Below are 14,533 nucleotides of genomic sequence, written 5' to 3'. Positions count from 1 at the left end.
AGGTAATAGAAAAAAATTCTCCAAGTGATGTTTTTGAGATAAACAGTCTCTCACATGCTATTCCCCTTCTCGGGACTGCCGGTGCAGATGCACTCTCACAAGGCTGGGTTTAGTCCAACTGGTTTCTATTGTGAAGCAGAAAAAACAATTCTGGCAAAGGCTTGTTCTGGAAGAGAGACCACACAGATGTGAGGGGTCATCTGAAAAGAGTCATTTCAGCAAGATAATATGCTCTGTTTGAGCTCTCTGAGCAATGAGTCCCTCTTTCATAAGGTGAACAGAAATGGCAGGACCCTCTTTTCCCCTAAAGTTTGGCTTCTCTGGGCTCTGGGTGTCATGTATGAGGGTGGCATTTGCTTCTGGTTGCTCCAGGGTGCTCTGATGTACCTCTACAGCATCATATGGGAAGGACAGCTCATGGCACCACCAGCAATGCAGCTTTGTGTCCTCTCCACTCCATGTGATGCCTTATTGGCACCAACCCACCTCAGAGTTAAGTTCATGCAGCAAACTCCATTTAATCAGTGATGAATGTGTGATTGCTGGAGCAGCCCTGTGAAACTCTTTGGCGAAGTCACCACTTTGCCATTTCATCACCGTGACTTAAGGGAACAAAAACCAGCCAAAAAATGGCATGTGAATTTTCCTATCAACCTTTAGGTGCAATCGCAGTATATATTTCAAACAGCCATGCAGAAACAAGGAGTCCTCCATGAACTCAACTGGAAAACATCAGATCTATTTCTACTGGGTGTTTTCAGGCCTTATTCAGTTTCTAAAAATTAGTGGGGAAAAATTATCTACATTCCTGTGCTATTAAAAAAAAAACAACCAAAACCATAAAAAAACCCTCATTCAATTTCTCAACTTGTACCAGCCTGTTCTAACAGAAACTGAGGCAGTTTGCCAAGGGCTAATGATTCAGTTTTATATGATTGGTTTCTTTAGCCGGATCCAGATATTTAGGGGAACTAATAATTTGTTGCACTGCTAATCTCTAAAATGCCTGCAAGGACTCACATCTAAATACACTACTTCAGTCATGACTTTTTTTTAATTCATATTTTTGTTCTATGTTTTTGGAATAAATATGTTAATGTAAGAAAATAACAATGACAAGATTATGTAACCCATATAATTTTTCACAGCTTGGCATCACAAGAATGTATAAGCAAAAACAACATAAGGGAAAAGTACCTAGATAGAAGCTGGAGGTTTAATTAAAGAAAATTATGTGGCTATAAAATTGTCAGTGTTATTCATAGCTGACCTTGATCAATAAAACTGTCCTTAAGTGGGGCCACAGACTAACCTGACTATGTTTCTGCAGTTTAGAGAAGATTTCTGTATCTCTGAGTGGCATGTCAATGGGACCTGATAGTTTGGGATGCCTTTATTCTTAAGTGTAACATGGAAAGAAATCCGATACTCAGAACTGTAGTGAAAATCAGTTCCCTTTATGATTGCTTGTGCTGGACCCTGATATGCTCAGAATTGCTGATCCTTTCTAAAAATGTGGCCTTGTTGCATGTTGTAATATAATCTTTTTTTCTGTGTCCCTCTAAGCCAACACAACTGGGGTTCATAAGGGAACCTTCAGGCATCTACGTGATGCTGACTGTAATACTACTAAACACTGCATTTACTGCCACATATCATGCAGTACTTAAGCTTGTAAAAAGTTGAAAAGACATCTGCTGAATCTGCAGATAACAACTGTGAAAAATGTTCCCCTTTTGATTCTGTATCTGAGGCAGCAGTGGGAGTCCAGCTCTTAACTTCTGAAATCTGCAATGACTTGCAATGACTTGCAATGACTCTTTTTTTTCTCCAGGTGCTGCACTGTGAAAATAAACATTAAAAAAAAAAAAAAAAGAGCTTTTCAATAGAAAAGGAAAAGGGGGGAAAAGGACATTTTTTCCCTATAATAAATTGACTCAGATTGGGCCCTGTGGCCAATGCCCATCTAAATTGTTGTAAAAATTAACATAGGAATTACCAGATCAGAATGTCATAGACTAATCCTCCATCTGGTCCAGCATTGTGTTTCCAGAAGTGACTTACACCAGATGCTTCAAGGGAGGAATAAAATATTAAACATTTAGAGAATGCTGTAAGTGTCCTAACCAGCCACTAACATGGTCATTGGGCAGCTGCAAGGAAATCTAGTGGCAGAAGGAGCCTGCCAGCATTTCTGCTTTCCTATTAAATAGAGCAAAGAAATGCACTTCCCTGTGGGATATTGGTATCTGCTGTGTCCAGCCCTGTGTGCATTTATCATTCCTCCTGTCCTGCCATGCACATGTGTATCCAGATGCACACACAAATCCTGTTCTCTTAAGTGCAAAAAATGTGCAAGGGTTGCAACGTGATGGATTTTATCAAAGGTGAAAAGTTCTCGGGAGATTCACGGGGCAGAATTTATTTTAATGAAGCTGAGACATTTCCATCTGACCTAGTCACCTTAGAATCAAAAGAGAAATACCAGCATTTCCAGGTCTTGCCTTTTCTGTCTGGGTTTAGATGCCTGATTTAGGAGCTGGTGACCCCACTGAGTTGAGCTCCATCAACTGCCAAAGGCATCCAGGATGGCTTAGCTCAGACCTCTGCAGGGTCAATGTCTGCATTTCACCAAATGAGTCCCACCTTTGGTGGCAAAGCTAATATTGTTAGAGTGATAAGGGGCTTTAAGGAATTAAGATCCAAAATAGTTAAGGCTCTTGGGGACATTTTTCAGTCTGTCCCTTTCCTTAGTCTCCCTTATCGCCCGACAGTAATTACATCTAACAGAGTCTAGATGATTATGGGAGTGGGATAAGAAGCTTTTTACCTTTAACTAGCAGCTCAGAATGATCCGTCTTCATAATGACTAAAATGTGTTAGCAGTAGATGACCATGAATGAGTTGATTGCGTCGCTAATGGTTGATCACCCCAAATGCCCTCTGGATTAACATTAGTTGGTCACCTTGGTGCAGACTTCAGATGAAAAATCTGTCTGAACAGAGGCAGTGGTTGGGTTTTATTTCCCCTGTAGAGTTTGTCTTTTAAAGGAGGTAGAAAACCTCTGAGGGAATGGTGGCACAACCACTAGTTGTACAGAGAGTTACTTGCCTTCTCCATGTCTGGCATCTTCCAAAGTCACTACATCTGTGTCTGTCCTAATTGTTTTATATTTAATGTTGTTTATAATTCAATATTTGTTTATCTAAAATACGGATTATATTCTCAGGGGTAGAGAATTTTCTTTAAGTCTAATTTGTTGACCTTTCATTTTATGGTTTTTTGCCTCCCCTGAGTGGGGACAAGCTGACTTTAGGTGGCTGAGCAATTCTACTGAAAATAATACCAGGGCTGCTAACCCATTACTGTTCCTAACAACCCAGGAACACACAGGATAGATAAACAAAAGCAGAAAACTGCAAGGCACGATGTTGTATCACCAATCAATGTCAGAGAGCAACATAATTTAGAAAGACAAAATGCACTCATTCAAAGAGCAAGACACCATTAAATACTATGTAGAAAATTTTATCTGTACCTAATAAGGGAGAGAAACAGAAACTGTCTCTATAAAATAACATCCATTAGGTTTGAGAATGAATCTTACACCATGGATAGAAAATTAATTTTTAAAGTGTAAAACCATGTGTTGTTTAATGCCTTCCCTCACAAGGACACATGGTGACAGTTTTTATTTATCTAAAGAGTAATTGCAATGGGGAAAAACTATCGCTAGGTCTTGATGTAGGCATGGTATAGAATAATGAGCTTGGAAATTTAACTTTCCAGCTGTAGAGGCTGGGCTAGATTGCCTACAGAGGTTGTCAGGTCTCCATCAGTGGAAGTTTCTAAACCAGGGTTGGACAAATATCTGATAGGAACTGCTTAACTCTTTACTCCTACTTTGTAAATTGGTTTATTTTCATTTAATTTAAGAGAATCATGACTTTCTTATAACAAGGTGTAATGTAATTCGCTGTAATTTGTTATATGTGCAACAGGTTTACAGTGAGCTCTAAAATTACTGAAATTAAGTGGAGGACAGCCCTGGAGCTTCCTGTCCTGAAAGTTACTGCTTAGCTGTGCTGCCCCAGCTGCAGGGTGCCTGGAAAGCTGAGATGCACAGAGAGACTTGATAATTCAGATGAGTACATCTTCCCATGGAGCCCAGATCTCCTCTATTCATATCTCACAGTTTTTAATAAATTTAGCCTCTAAATATACTTTCAGGATAGTTGAGTTGACTGCTTTTTCTGCTTCTCTCTGTGCTTCTGTCTGTCCACTTCTCTCTCCTACTCACTTTCTTAGTCCTCCTGCTCCCAAGCAAGAAGAGGTTTTCATCCAAATGTCTCTTACAGAGGACAGGAGACACCACAGTCCTCAGTCTCTGTTGCTGTTCCCAGTCCTTTCTGTAGTCCAGAATTTCAAAACGTTGGGATCCTGAATGCAACAGCATGTCATGGAACATTGGTGCTTCTGGTGAAGGAGTCGGGACTTACTTCACAGTGAACCCAGTGGTGCAAATCAGGAGTAGGTGTTGCTGTAAATCTGCCATGTAGGTGAGAATGGAGGTTTTAAGGTAGTTGATTTAGTAATTAAATACCTCATGAATTTCTGACTGCTTTTACCTTCAATATGAGTAAGGTTTTGATTCCTGGGACTGCATTTCATGAAGGTGTTGGGTATCTTATATACCATGGTCTAAACACACTGGTGGAGACAGGAGAACGTTGTTGCTTTTTCTTCTCAATAGCTTTTATATATGCTGAGATGTAGAACATATGCAATGAAGGGAAGGAGAACCTGTTAAATGCCTGAAACTGGGACCCTACAATCTGTGTAGCTGAGTTTGATGAAGACGCTGCTTGAAAAAAGTATAAAATCTATAACAAATGGGGCCTTTTGTGACAGACAGTGGTGATGACAGGTTGTCTCAAATTATTTTGTTCCACCCAGACATGCTGCTTTCAAGGCTTCTCTCCCACATCTCCTGCAGACTGGAAATCAGCCACTGAGTGTGGCTTGGAATAACTAAGCAGCAATAGGTGCTGCATTTTGCAGACTCCATGCCTGCAAGTGTGCAAACCCATATGTGAGGAAGGACTTTTTGTTCCCCTTCATATTTCCCTAGTGCAGTGTGTAGATGTGGCTGAAGTATTCGAGTTAATATATATGCAAATAGTAGAGACCATTAAATATACATTATTTCCTCCTGCTAATGATCTTTGGTACTCCCACACTGCTGCACTGTGGCTTCTTCCCAGTGCTTTTTGCTTGCAAACAGCTGATTCTCACCCTCTGAGGGCTGGTGTTTCCAAGGAGCAGGGGGAAGGTTCGGGAGTTCACTGCAGCTCCCAGCATGAGGGGATGAAGGCAATGCCAGAGAAAGGAGCTGCTTGTCCTCAGCTTGCCAAATAACAGCTTGTACAGCCGTGCTGTGAGCCAGATCAATGTGCTGATAAGTGAACTGACCTGCCCTGAAAATAACCTGGTAAAAAAAGATGAATTTTCTGATCCACCTCACACTGTGACCCCACAAGCAGCTGCATTGCCACAGCCGAGGTGGCCTCACACTGTAGTGTGCTACATGTTCAAGGGAGGAACATCATTAAAAGTGTCTCCTGGGTTTGTCTGTTACTGAAATAAAGTGAACAGGAGTTCATGATCGCACATCTTTGTGACTCACGTGGGCACCATCTGACAGGGCAGTGTGGGTAGCAATGGGCATGTTGTTCTTGGTCTCCTGATAGCGGCAGTCAGCAGGAAAATACTGTTTGGGGGTGACTTATCTCCCTGCTGCAAATAGGCAAAGGTTGGCATCCAAATCCCTGCTTCTGAGTGTGCAGCAGAATCAGTGCTGTCAGTGGCAGTGTGAGTACAAGCAGTCCTACAGGCAAGGGAAGAATGGAGCATGTCAGTTTTCTGTATTTTGGCCAAAAAGCTGCTGTCATCTTTGGGGACAACAGTGGGCAGCTCAGGCTGGAGGGATGGGGGAAAGCTGTAGGTATGAATGTTTTTCTCTCCAGGCTTCTGTCCATGAGCCACAACTATCTGTGGGCAGAGCTGGGCACAGCATCTATCAGTCACTGTGGCATTTGGTGTTTGCACCTGTTTTCATCACAGTGCTCAGCTATACTGACAACATGTCCAAGCCTCAGCCGTTATAGGATCTTCATGAAATAAGATGGAGAGCTGGGTGTTTCAGTTCCACTCCTTTTACTTCTGGCAGATGCCTCTTATTGCAATAATACATTGATTTTTTTACTGTTTTTCTCCATGAGTTCAGCATCTTGCTTTCCCTCTTCATTGGTTTGGGCTGTGGCTCTGGATACCACACCCATCTCCAGAGCCAGTTAATGAACTGATTTGGGATTCAGTGTGTGATTCTGCTCCTTTCACTCATGAGAACATCAAGAGCAAACAGGACTGCAGATTGTCACCTTTTCCTCTATGTAGCTTTTCTTTCTTGTTTGTTTTTGTTTGTTTGTTTGGATTTTTATACTTTATTTACTTTACCTGTCAGAACAGTCTTCTGCCTTAGGTGTCACCATGGTGTTATGCACACACTGCTTCTATTAGCTGTTAAAAAAATCGTGTTGTCCCCCAAAATCCTCCTATTAATATTAATGGAGTATATTCAAACAACTAAGTAGCTGCTCCTTCCTGCAGTCAGGAATCCAGGAAAATATTTAAAGGCTGATGAAGCTAGTAAATTAAGAGTGCTAATATAATTATAAACTTTAAGGTGAGGATGACACTTTTAGATTTGATAATAGACAAGCTTTGAGTTTTGTCACATCTGTGAACCGAGAGAGTCCTGTGCTTTCTTCATCTTGGGAGCCAACCACCTGAAATGTGAGCTGAGTTAGCTTTAAAAGCAAAGGTTCAAACTCAGATTTACAATGTGAGTGTATCATGTGCATCTAATTTGCTTGCAAGGAGGTGTCTAATTCTGGTGGAAGGTAAGGCTTCAGCTGTGCTGTCCTTTAGTATATTTGGGCAGCTCTGACTTTGAATCCGGCTGTTGTGACTGATCCCCAGTGCAGGGGTATGATCAGATCATGGCCTGATGAGCAGGCAATGCTCTGGTGGCATATGGACCCCTGGGCTTATGCAGGGAAATGGTGACAGAGCAGTCCTAAGCCCGCTTCAGGGGGCAGTGTGGGCTCACAGGGAGAAGAAAAGGGTCAGAGCTGGTGCTCACAGTGCGGCTGGGCATCAGGTACTACTTTCAAAGATGTTTGCCTAATTCTGTCATGAGAGCTCAGTGAGGAGTAGGAAATTGGTAGTAGCTTTTCAGGGTTTCATACTGCAGACACTGCCGTCCTGTCCCACTCATAAACTACTCGATCATGATCTCAGAGTTGTGTAACATTTTTTCCTTTCTACTTTTATTAGGAAGATACTCTAGAGTTAGATGGTCAGAAACCATTTTCTGATTTTTAGCTTACATTTACCCTTGTTTATACATATCTGTCCTGTGTCAGTGTTGACTGAGGGTTTAAGTAGCTCTTCTTCTCCATTTCTGCCTCTTTTCCCAGTATGTTTGTATATGGCAGCCTTACTTTAATTAGGCTCCCATAGTTTCTCTCATGTGACAGTTTTTCCATTGCCCTGATCATCTGCCAGTCATTATTTGCATCTGTTCCAGTTTTGCTTTCATTCCTCATGAATATGAGTGACCAAAATTGCACCCACTATCCAAATGAAGTGTCAGCAGTACTCTGTGATTTCCTAATATTTGTCAGTCTTTACTGGAAAGTAAAGACTTTCCCAGTAACTCCTTGCAGTGCAGATTTCACTTTCACTTCCTTCCACACTGGTGGTTTATAATCCTGTGATCGATTAGTACAATCAAATCCTCTTCCTCTTCTGTTAATTTGAGAGCTGGTATAGGAACCTGATTATACTTACAGGAACACACATAGCATTATTGCTCTCAGTAAATGCAGCTGAGGTGAGATTTTTAGCTTGCAGTAAATATTCGGGGATGATTTCACTCCATTATGTTTAACTAAATTACTGCGTAAAAGCTGAGCTTCTCACCTTACTGGAAGCAAGGCAGCAAAACCCACAGCAGCAGTTCTTGCTGGATGGCACGAAGAGCTTGTTAATGTGTAACTCAACAAAGCAGACAAATGGAGAAAGTCAATACCAAAGTATCATCTGTAAGAACTTGAGGAAAATTTGATAGTTGCTGTTCCTTTGTTTCCAAAACAACAGTATGACTTTTTTTTTTTGTACCTGTGTTTGTCTCCTTTTCTTCATCTGACTCTGTTTCTTACAAAGTGCTGGTTATTTAGGAGAAGTTCTAGGGTTCAATGAAGAGAGACCTTATACTTGCTGTAAGGAGGTTTATTTAGAGGTCAGAGTTTATGGAAAGGAGTTGGAGGAAATGAGACAGTGATTTGGTCATTAATAGCTGGGCTCTATTCCGATCCCCCTCACCTTGTCAACAATCCCTTAGAAATGCCAGTGCTTTGACATTTGTGGGCTTCAGACTTCCTAATCTAGGGAAAAGTTACTGTTGTGAATTGTGCCTATCAGTGTGATGAGTGTAGTGAATGAACTACGTCAGTTTATTTATGAATTAGGATTTTATCCTGAAACCATGATAAAAATGTGCTGGAAGCCACTTTTCGGCACAACGTCAAAAGCCCTTAAATTGGTGAAAGCATTTTGAATGATTCTGAAGTTGGGTTTAATTCAGGAGAAGTATTTTCCCCTCACTTCTAACCATAAGATTCAAACCACAAAGGAGAAAGCCACAAGGTAGAGCCACATTTGACTTGTCCTTAGCCTGGACATGCAGTGTTGCTTATAAGCCCTGATCACAGCAAGCAAAAGGAGTGTCCTGAACATTTTCACTTCTTATAGTATGGAAAGGCAGAAGCTCATGTCCATCGTTTGAGGATGAAGGAATATAAAGCAGATTCTTCTGCTGCTTGGAGGAACCATTTCAATGAATGATTCCATTTTGTTTTGGGTATCAGTGGAGTCTAGAAAAATGTACCTTCAGTTGGAGGTGTCTAGCAAAGATAGGAAAGAGGAGAATAGCTCTAAGATACTGACCCAGCTGTTACTGGTCAGGCACGTGTCAGTGCAAAGCTGTCAGTCTTTTTTTGGTCAGAGGTACAGTTACACACAGAAGTCATAGAACTGCACCTTAACTGCACCTACAGCCAAAGCATGTGCTCCCATAACAGCACTTGTCTGCATTGAGCTTGACTGCAGTTGCTTGGGGCCTCAGTATTAATTGCATAACATCAAGAAGAGCTTCTAGACATTCTCTTACATCTAACTAATCATTAACTAATCTAACTAACAATAAGTGCTAAGAAAATTGAAATAATCTTATCTGTCTTTTCAATGGCAGGCAGATTAGGGTGCATTGTCAGAATGACAGAAAATTAAGTCTGAAAAATTTTAAAATACTGTTGTTAGATAATTGAGAAGCTGATTACGAAAGGGGGATGGAGTGCTTACAGAAAATCTAATGAGGTATAGCTAGTCCTTTTAGATAAAAATGAGACATGAACCACTTTCATTCTTTATTGAACAAAGGTCACATTCTACTGTCATTAAAATAAATGGCAATGCTCCTCATGGAACAACATTAGGATTCTGATATCAAATGTGAGAATAAAATAATCAAATAGATCCCTAGGACCAGTCTGTCACTTCTGTAGCTAGCACATAACAGCTCTTGGTATCAGCTAAACTTGGTATCCATGTTTGAAATGGAGCTTTACGTTTAGTTGAACATCTCATGGCCATTAGAAAGCATGGGTCAGGTCCCAAATTACTGGTCAACGAGCAACCCCTTATGGGCTTTGCTGCACCATGTAATTAATGACATGTTGCACAGTTAGAACCTTGCAGCTTCAGACCCATAACACTTCTGCCTAGACCTCTCTTTTCAGAGAAAGAGAGGACAAGTTTCATAAGGGTTGTGTCAGTATTGACTAGAATATCAAATGTGGTCTTACATTCAGTGTAACCTGGTCAAGTACACATTGCATAGTATTGTAAGATGGGAAAAGAAGTTTTCTGTGGTGCTGGAACATGAAGATAAAGGTCCACGGTAGTACAATGTGGCAAGGAAATTGGTATCATTCCCACTTTTCTTGTTGAGAGAGTCAGTCAACACACCAGATGTTCAAAGCAAGCCCCTTTTATGTGTCTCTGCTGAATGACTTTCTTCCAGCACCTGGGTTGTTACACCACCAGGTTTTCAGTTAGGTCTGCCATTCCAGAAGGGTGTCCTCTATGTAGTCACACCTGTAGAAGTGGCCTGTTATGCACTGCAGGAGATCAGCTTTGGAGTGTAACTGCCTATAATAAACCAGTGTTTGTCAAGCAAACTTATTTTCTCATTCCAGAAATGGATTTGAAATATGGTTGGGGTTTTTATGTTTTACCAGAGAGGTATGTTTCACATACTTTCTGCTTTCTTTTCCATTTTCTGAAATTATTAAAGGGAACATAAGAAGCACAGATGTATGAACAATAATTTGGTCCTTCTCTCTTGTAGCATTCTATGAGCTGGATAACATGAACTGTGACTAAAAATTTTCATGGTTACAACTTTCCATGGGATCTCCCTTCTGGATAGATTGTCTCAATGACATCTTTCCTTTAGAATAAGAATTGGTACAATTTCCTGAGTCATTTTCAAGAAACATAAAAATTACCATCTTTGAGTTTTCTATTTCATATGATATTTCATTTTTTATTTAAAGAGGGACAAAGGGTTAAAATAATTTGGGAGGAATGACAGGTGTGAACATTTCCACCATCATATAAACCTCCCATCCTTAGGAAACCATAAAAATAAAGTAGAAAACACTACACGAGGTATTTCTCAGCTTCATTCCATTGCAGCACATTGCAGATATTTTTGTAATATCATGTGAATTCCATAGTCCTTAAGTAGCTTGTTTTTTTTCTTTTTTTTTTCTTTTTTTTTTTTCATATGGGATTAAAACAATCCCTTTGTAAAGACTTATCATGACGGTGCTTTAAAGTGCCATGACTGTCAGCTCACAAGTCATCTTAAAGTTGGATGGCTGACATAATAGCATCTTTTTTTTTTTCACTGACCTAAATCAAGTATTGGATGGATCAAGACTTCTCCCTATATGATCTCAAAGAAGGGATTTTGGTTTTCTTTTTTTCTGTGCCTATGTTCAGCTATTGGTTACTTTATGCTGAGCTGTGAACTGTGTGGTTATTGGAAGCAGCATTAAAAGCCAGGGAGTGCCTCTGTTTTCAAGAATATCTATGACTCTACTGTTTTGGGCTCCAGACTGGTTGTAAAATGTATTTACAGCCATATAGGATACATATTTGATCTGCAGGCATCAGAGATGAACAAATCCAAATGGTCCAGAATGAAGAGATTTAAAAAAATATGGAGGGTGAGTGAAAAATGTGAAAAATGTCTTTTAGAAAGATTGCAGTGGTAACAAATAAATTAAAAGCAGATAATTTTGGTGTTTGTGGGCAAGTCGTCCTGGTGCATGCACGTTATTTGATCAGACTTTTCATTGCAGGGTATGATTGTGTGCTTGGTTTTTTTTCATATTAGTCACATCTTTGCAAATTTCTAGAGACATTAAGCATTCAAGTTTATTTGACTTTTGAGAAAAGTTTTAGAGAATTTGCAACAACAACATTTATATGGTAAAAGCTCTTGAGGAAACTAAGCTAAACTGATTTCCTCTGTGGCCTTTAAAAATGCCATTTAAGGGTAGATGAATATAAAAAAGGCATTACAAAAAAAAAAAAAGCCTCTTTTCCCCTCAGGCTGTATTTTAGAGCTGAGATATACTGTAGAGCTGAACTATATGGAACATGATTAAAGCCCATACAGCACTGGAATCTAGCAAGATAGTCAAATTAAACAATAATAGAGGAGTGTATTTACTTTATAAACAAGTGCACTTCTTATAGGTTGAAAATAAAAACAGAGAAATCGAACAGATGATTCTTTACCAAATGTGAAGTTAATTTGGTGTAACAAGTGAAACTGGCATCTCTGATGTCTCATAAACTGGGTTTCCTTAAAAAGTTTGGGGTTAGTTTTTCTCATTGTTAAAACTGATTCAAACAGTAGTGAAATTTTAAAAGGAATTTAAAAGTAATTGAATAGATTTGTTTGTATGCTTCAGAAGATGTGTCTCTGATATCAGTTAATTAAATTATGTAAATTATGTTACATTATTATTTAAATAATGTGCATTTTCCTTGATCTGAAAATCAGTTGACTTGCTTACTGATAACATTGATTTGAGTATTTAGAAGTAGCTTTGATTTGATATTCTATCAATGATGAGAAATGGTCAATTTTCATAATATACAGCAATTTATAGTCAGGGTATTGAGTAGTAGAGGATATTCACATTTATAATTCTGTCTTCAAATAGCTGTAATATCTCTATTTATGGTTTTGTTTGTTGAAAAGTGTTATTGCCAGGGTGAAAATTATATTTTAATCATCATACAACTTTCATTTGTGCAAACAGGCAGTTTCCTTAGAAATTAAAACATATCCATTAAGCATAAGTAGATATTATATCATATTAAGTGACATGAGATAATTACTGTAGTCAAAGCATGGTACTTAAATGGGCTCTGGGAGAGGTTTAGTTGTAAGAGACAAAATGTCCTTCTTGGATAGAAATATTTTATTTGCATATAGCTGTGTATGTTGTTGTGCAGCTGAACACTTTGTCCTTTACCTCCTATTTGTGAAAGCTATTTAACTGCAGTCTATTAAGCATCCTTTAATTGATGCATTTTCTGCTCTTATCCCTACAGCATTTGTCCCTATTCCATTGTTATGGTACCTGATAATTCAGGGTAATATAGCTCAAAATTAAATTTCTACAGAATCAAATGTCAGTTTTAAATACTACTGTTTCTTTTTTTCCTACTTCAAACTATTCTGGGTAGAAGCACGTTAGAATCTCAAAAAAGGCCTTTACGATTCTTGTTAAAACAAAAGGGTTAGACCTTATATTGTGCAGAGTGTGCTTTTATAATAAGCCATAATATATTTATGCAAGAGATTATGTCTGTGATATGGCACGCACTTCTTTTCTGCACTTAACTCTCGGCATTAACTTGCTCAGTATTTATGGATATATCAAAATTATGATTTACACTGTACTTATCATTAACATCCCTTGCAATAGCTCTCTGTAGTTCTTGCCATCCTTCGGAATCCAGTCATAAAATGAAGATATTAACAGATAATTAAATTAAATCCTTAATTATTTGGGGATGATGAATTCACTCTGTGATTCCAGAAAGGTATAGAGAGCCTTTTTCACAAGCAGTATAAATTGAAACCAGTGGAGCTATGATGATTTATGCCTGCTTGACGATCTGACTCATACTGTTCATTTTCTGCTCCCCTTTTAAAAACATATTAATAAAAATTGGATGTAGAAAGTGTTTATTAAAATATGAAGCTTTCAAGATATTTTTGAAATATTATATACACTCCAAGATAGCACTGCTTGAAAAGTACCTGTCATTTTTTCACACCAAATAGGATGTCCTTCAGCAGAAGGCAGAGAAACTTCACTTTTGTTTCTCCAGAGGTTTCTGCCGTCCATAGGAAGCCTTTCCTTGTCTTCCATTAATCCTTGATCTGGCCTGTGTTTCATGCTGATCCCCAAAGTGTTGGCATGTGTCACTGACAGTTAAATGTTCCAGAATGTTCAGCTACTACCCAATCCTGCTGGTGAAGTGGCTGGTTACTAAACACTGCTGAAGATACAGCCAAGTCAGCTCAATTAAGGACAGAAAGCCAAACTTGCAGGAAGAAAACAGGGAAATGAATTATAGGGTCAAAACAGGCAGCAACAATAAGCAATCAGTCTTTCTGTAGTCAATCCTGAGTACATTTCCTCAAAAAAAAAATCTCCCCACAGTCATTATGAAGTGGATTACAGATTATGGTATTTAATGGGAATGCTGGGCTATCATGAGGACTGAAGGTTATAATATTTACCTTAGGTACTGAGCTGTTTTGAGGACTTGTTAGTAAGGGTTCTTCATGATGCAGAGATATCTGGCTAACATTTGCCCCAAGCTTGGAAGAAACGCTGTGCTAAGTTTTGTTAGTAACAAAACTAAAGCAATCATCATGGAAACATGAAAATTGATATGAGAGTATTTAATGGCTACTTCAAAGCTACTGATTCTCTTGTGTAAACCTTTATTTAGAAAATGTTTAGGGCAGACATTATTTACTCAATAGTGCACTCCATTGTGGTCCATCATACCTGTAAGTATTTAAGCTCCAGGGTTTTTTAATGCATTTTTGACCCAATAGACTGTGACGGCTATAAAACCCTATTATGGTCTCTCATGCCAAGTATTTGATGGGATGTTCATGGTAAATATGCCTTTTTTAAAAATCACTGTAACTTGCTGAGGAAAAAGCTTATGGTAGTGGGCTGGAGCGATTCTTTTGCTTCAGAAACAGCTTCTGGAACTGTTACTGATTTCATCACTGTA

At 39.0% G+C, this 14,533-nt stretch overlaps 1 protein-coding gene across 5 annotated transcripts in view; it reads left to right on the top strand.

Annotated features, from left to right (window-relative positions):
* DPP6 (dipeptidyl peptidase like 6) overlaps positions 1-14,533 on the top strand; it is a 547,706-nt gene that overhangs the window by 223,814 nt on the left and 309,359 nt on the right. The window contains exon 1 of one of the 5 annotated variants that reach the window (XM_027686851.1): positions 11,275-11,421. The exons of the other annotated variants lie outside the window; for them this stretch is intronic. Within the exon in view, the coding sequence (XP_027542652.1) occupies positions 11,371-11,421 (51 nt within the window). The 5' untranslated portion in view covers positions 11,275-11,370. Of the gene's footprint in view, positions 1-11,274; positions 11,422-14,533 lie in introns of those variants that run through there. 5 annotated transcript variants of the gene reach the window in all.

This window comes from Neopelma chrysocephalum, unplaced genomic scaffold (assembly GCF_003984885.1).
Source record: "Neopelma chrysocephalum unplaced genomic scaffold, ASM398488v2 Primary Assembly neopelma1_72, whole genome shotgun sequence".
Classification (NCBI taxonomy): domain Eukaryota; kingdom Metazoa; phylum Chordata; class Aves; order Passeriformes; family Pipridae; genus Neopelma; species Neopelma chrysocephalum.
The sequence above is the reverse complement of the archived record's forward strand: the minus strand, read 5'-3'. Positions and strand labels throughout refer to the sequence as shown.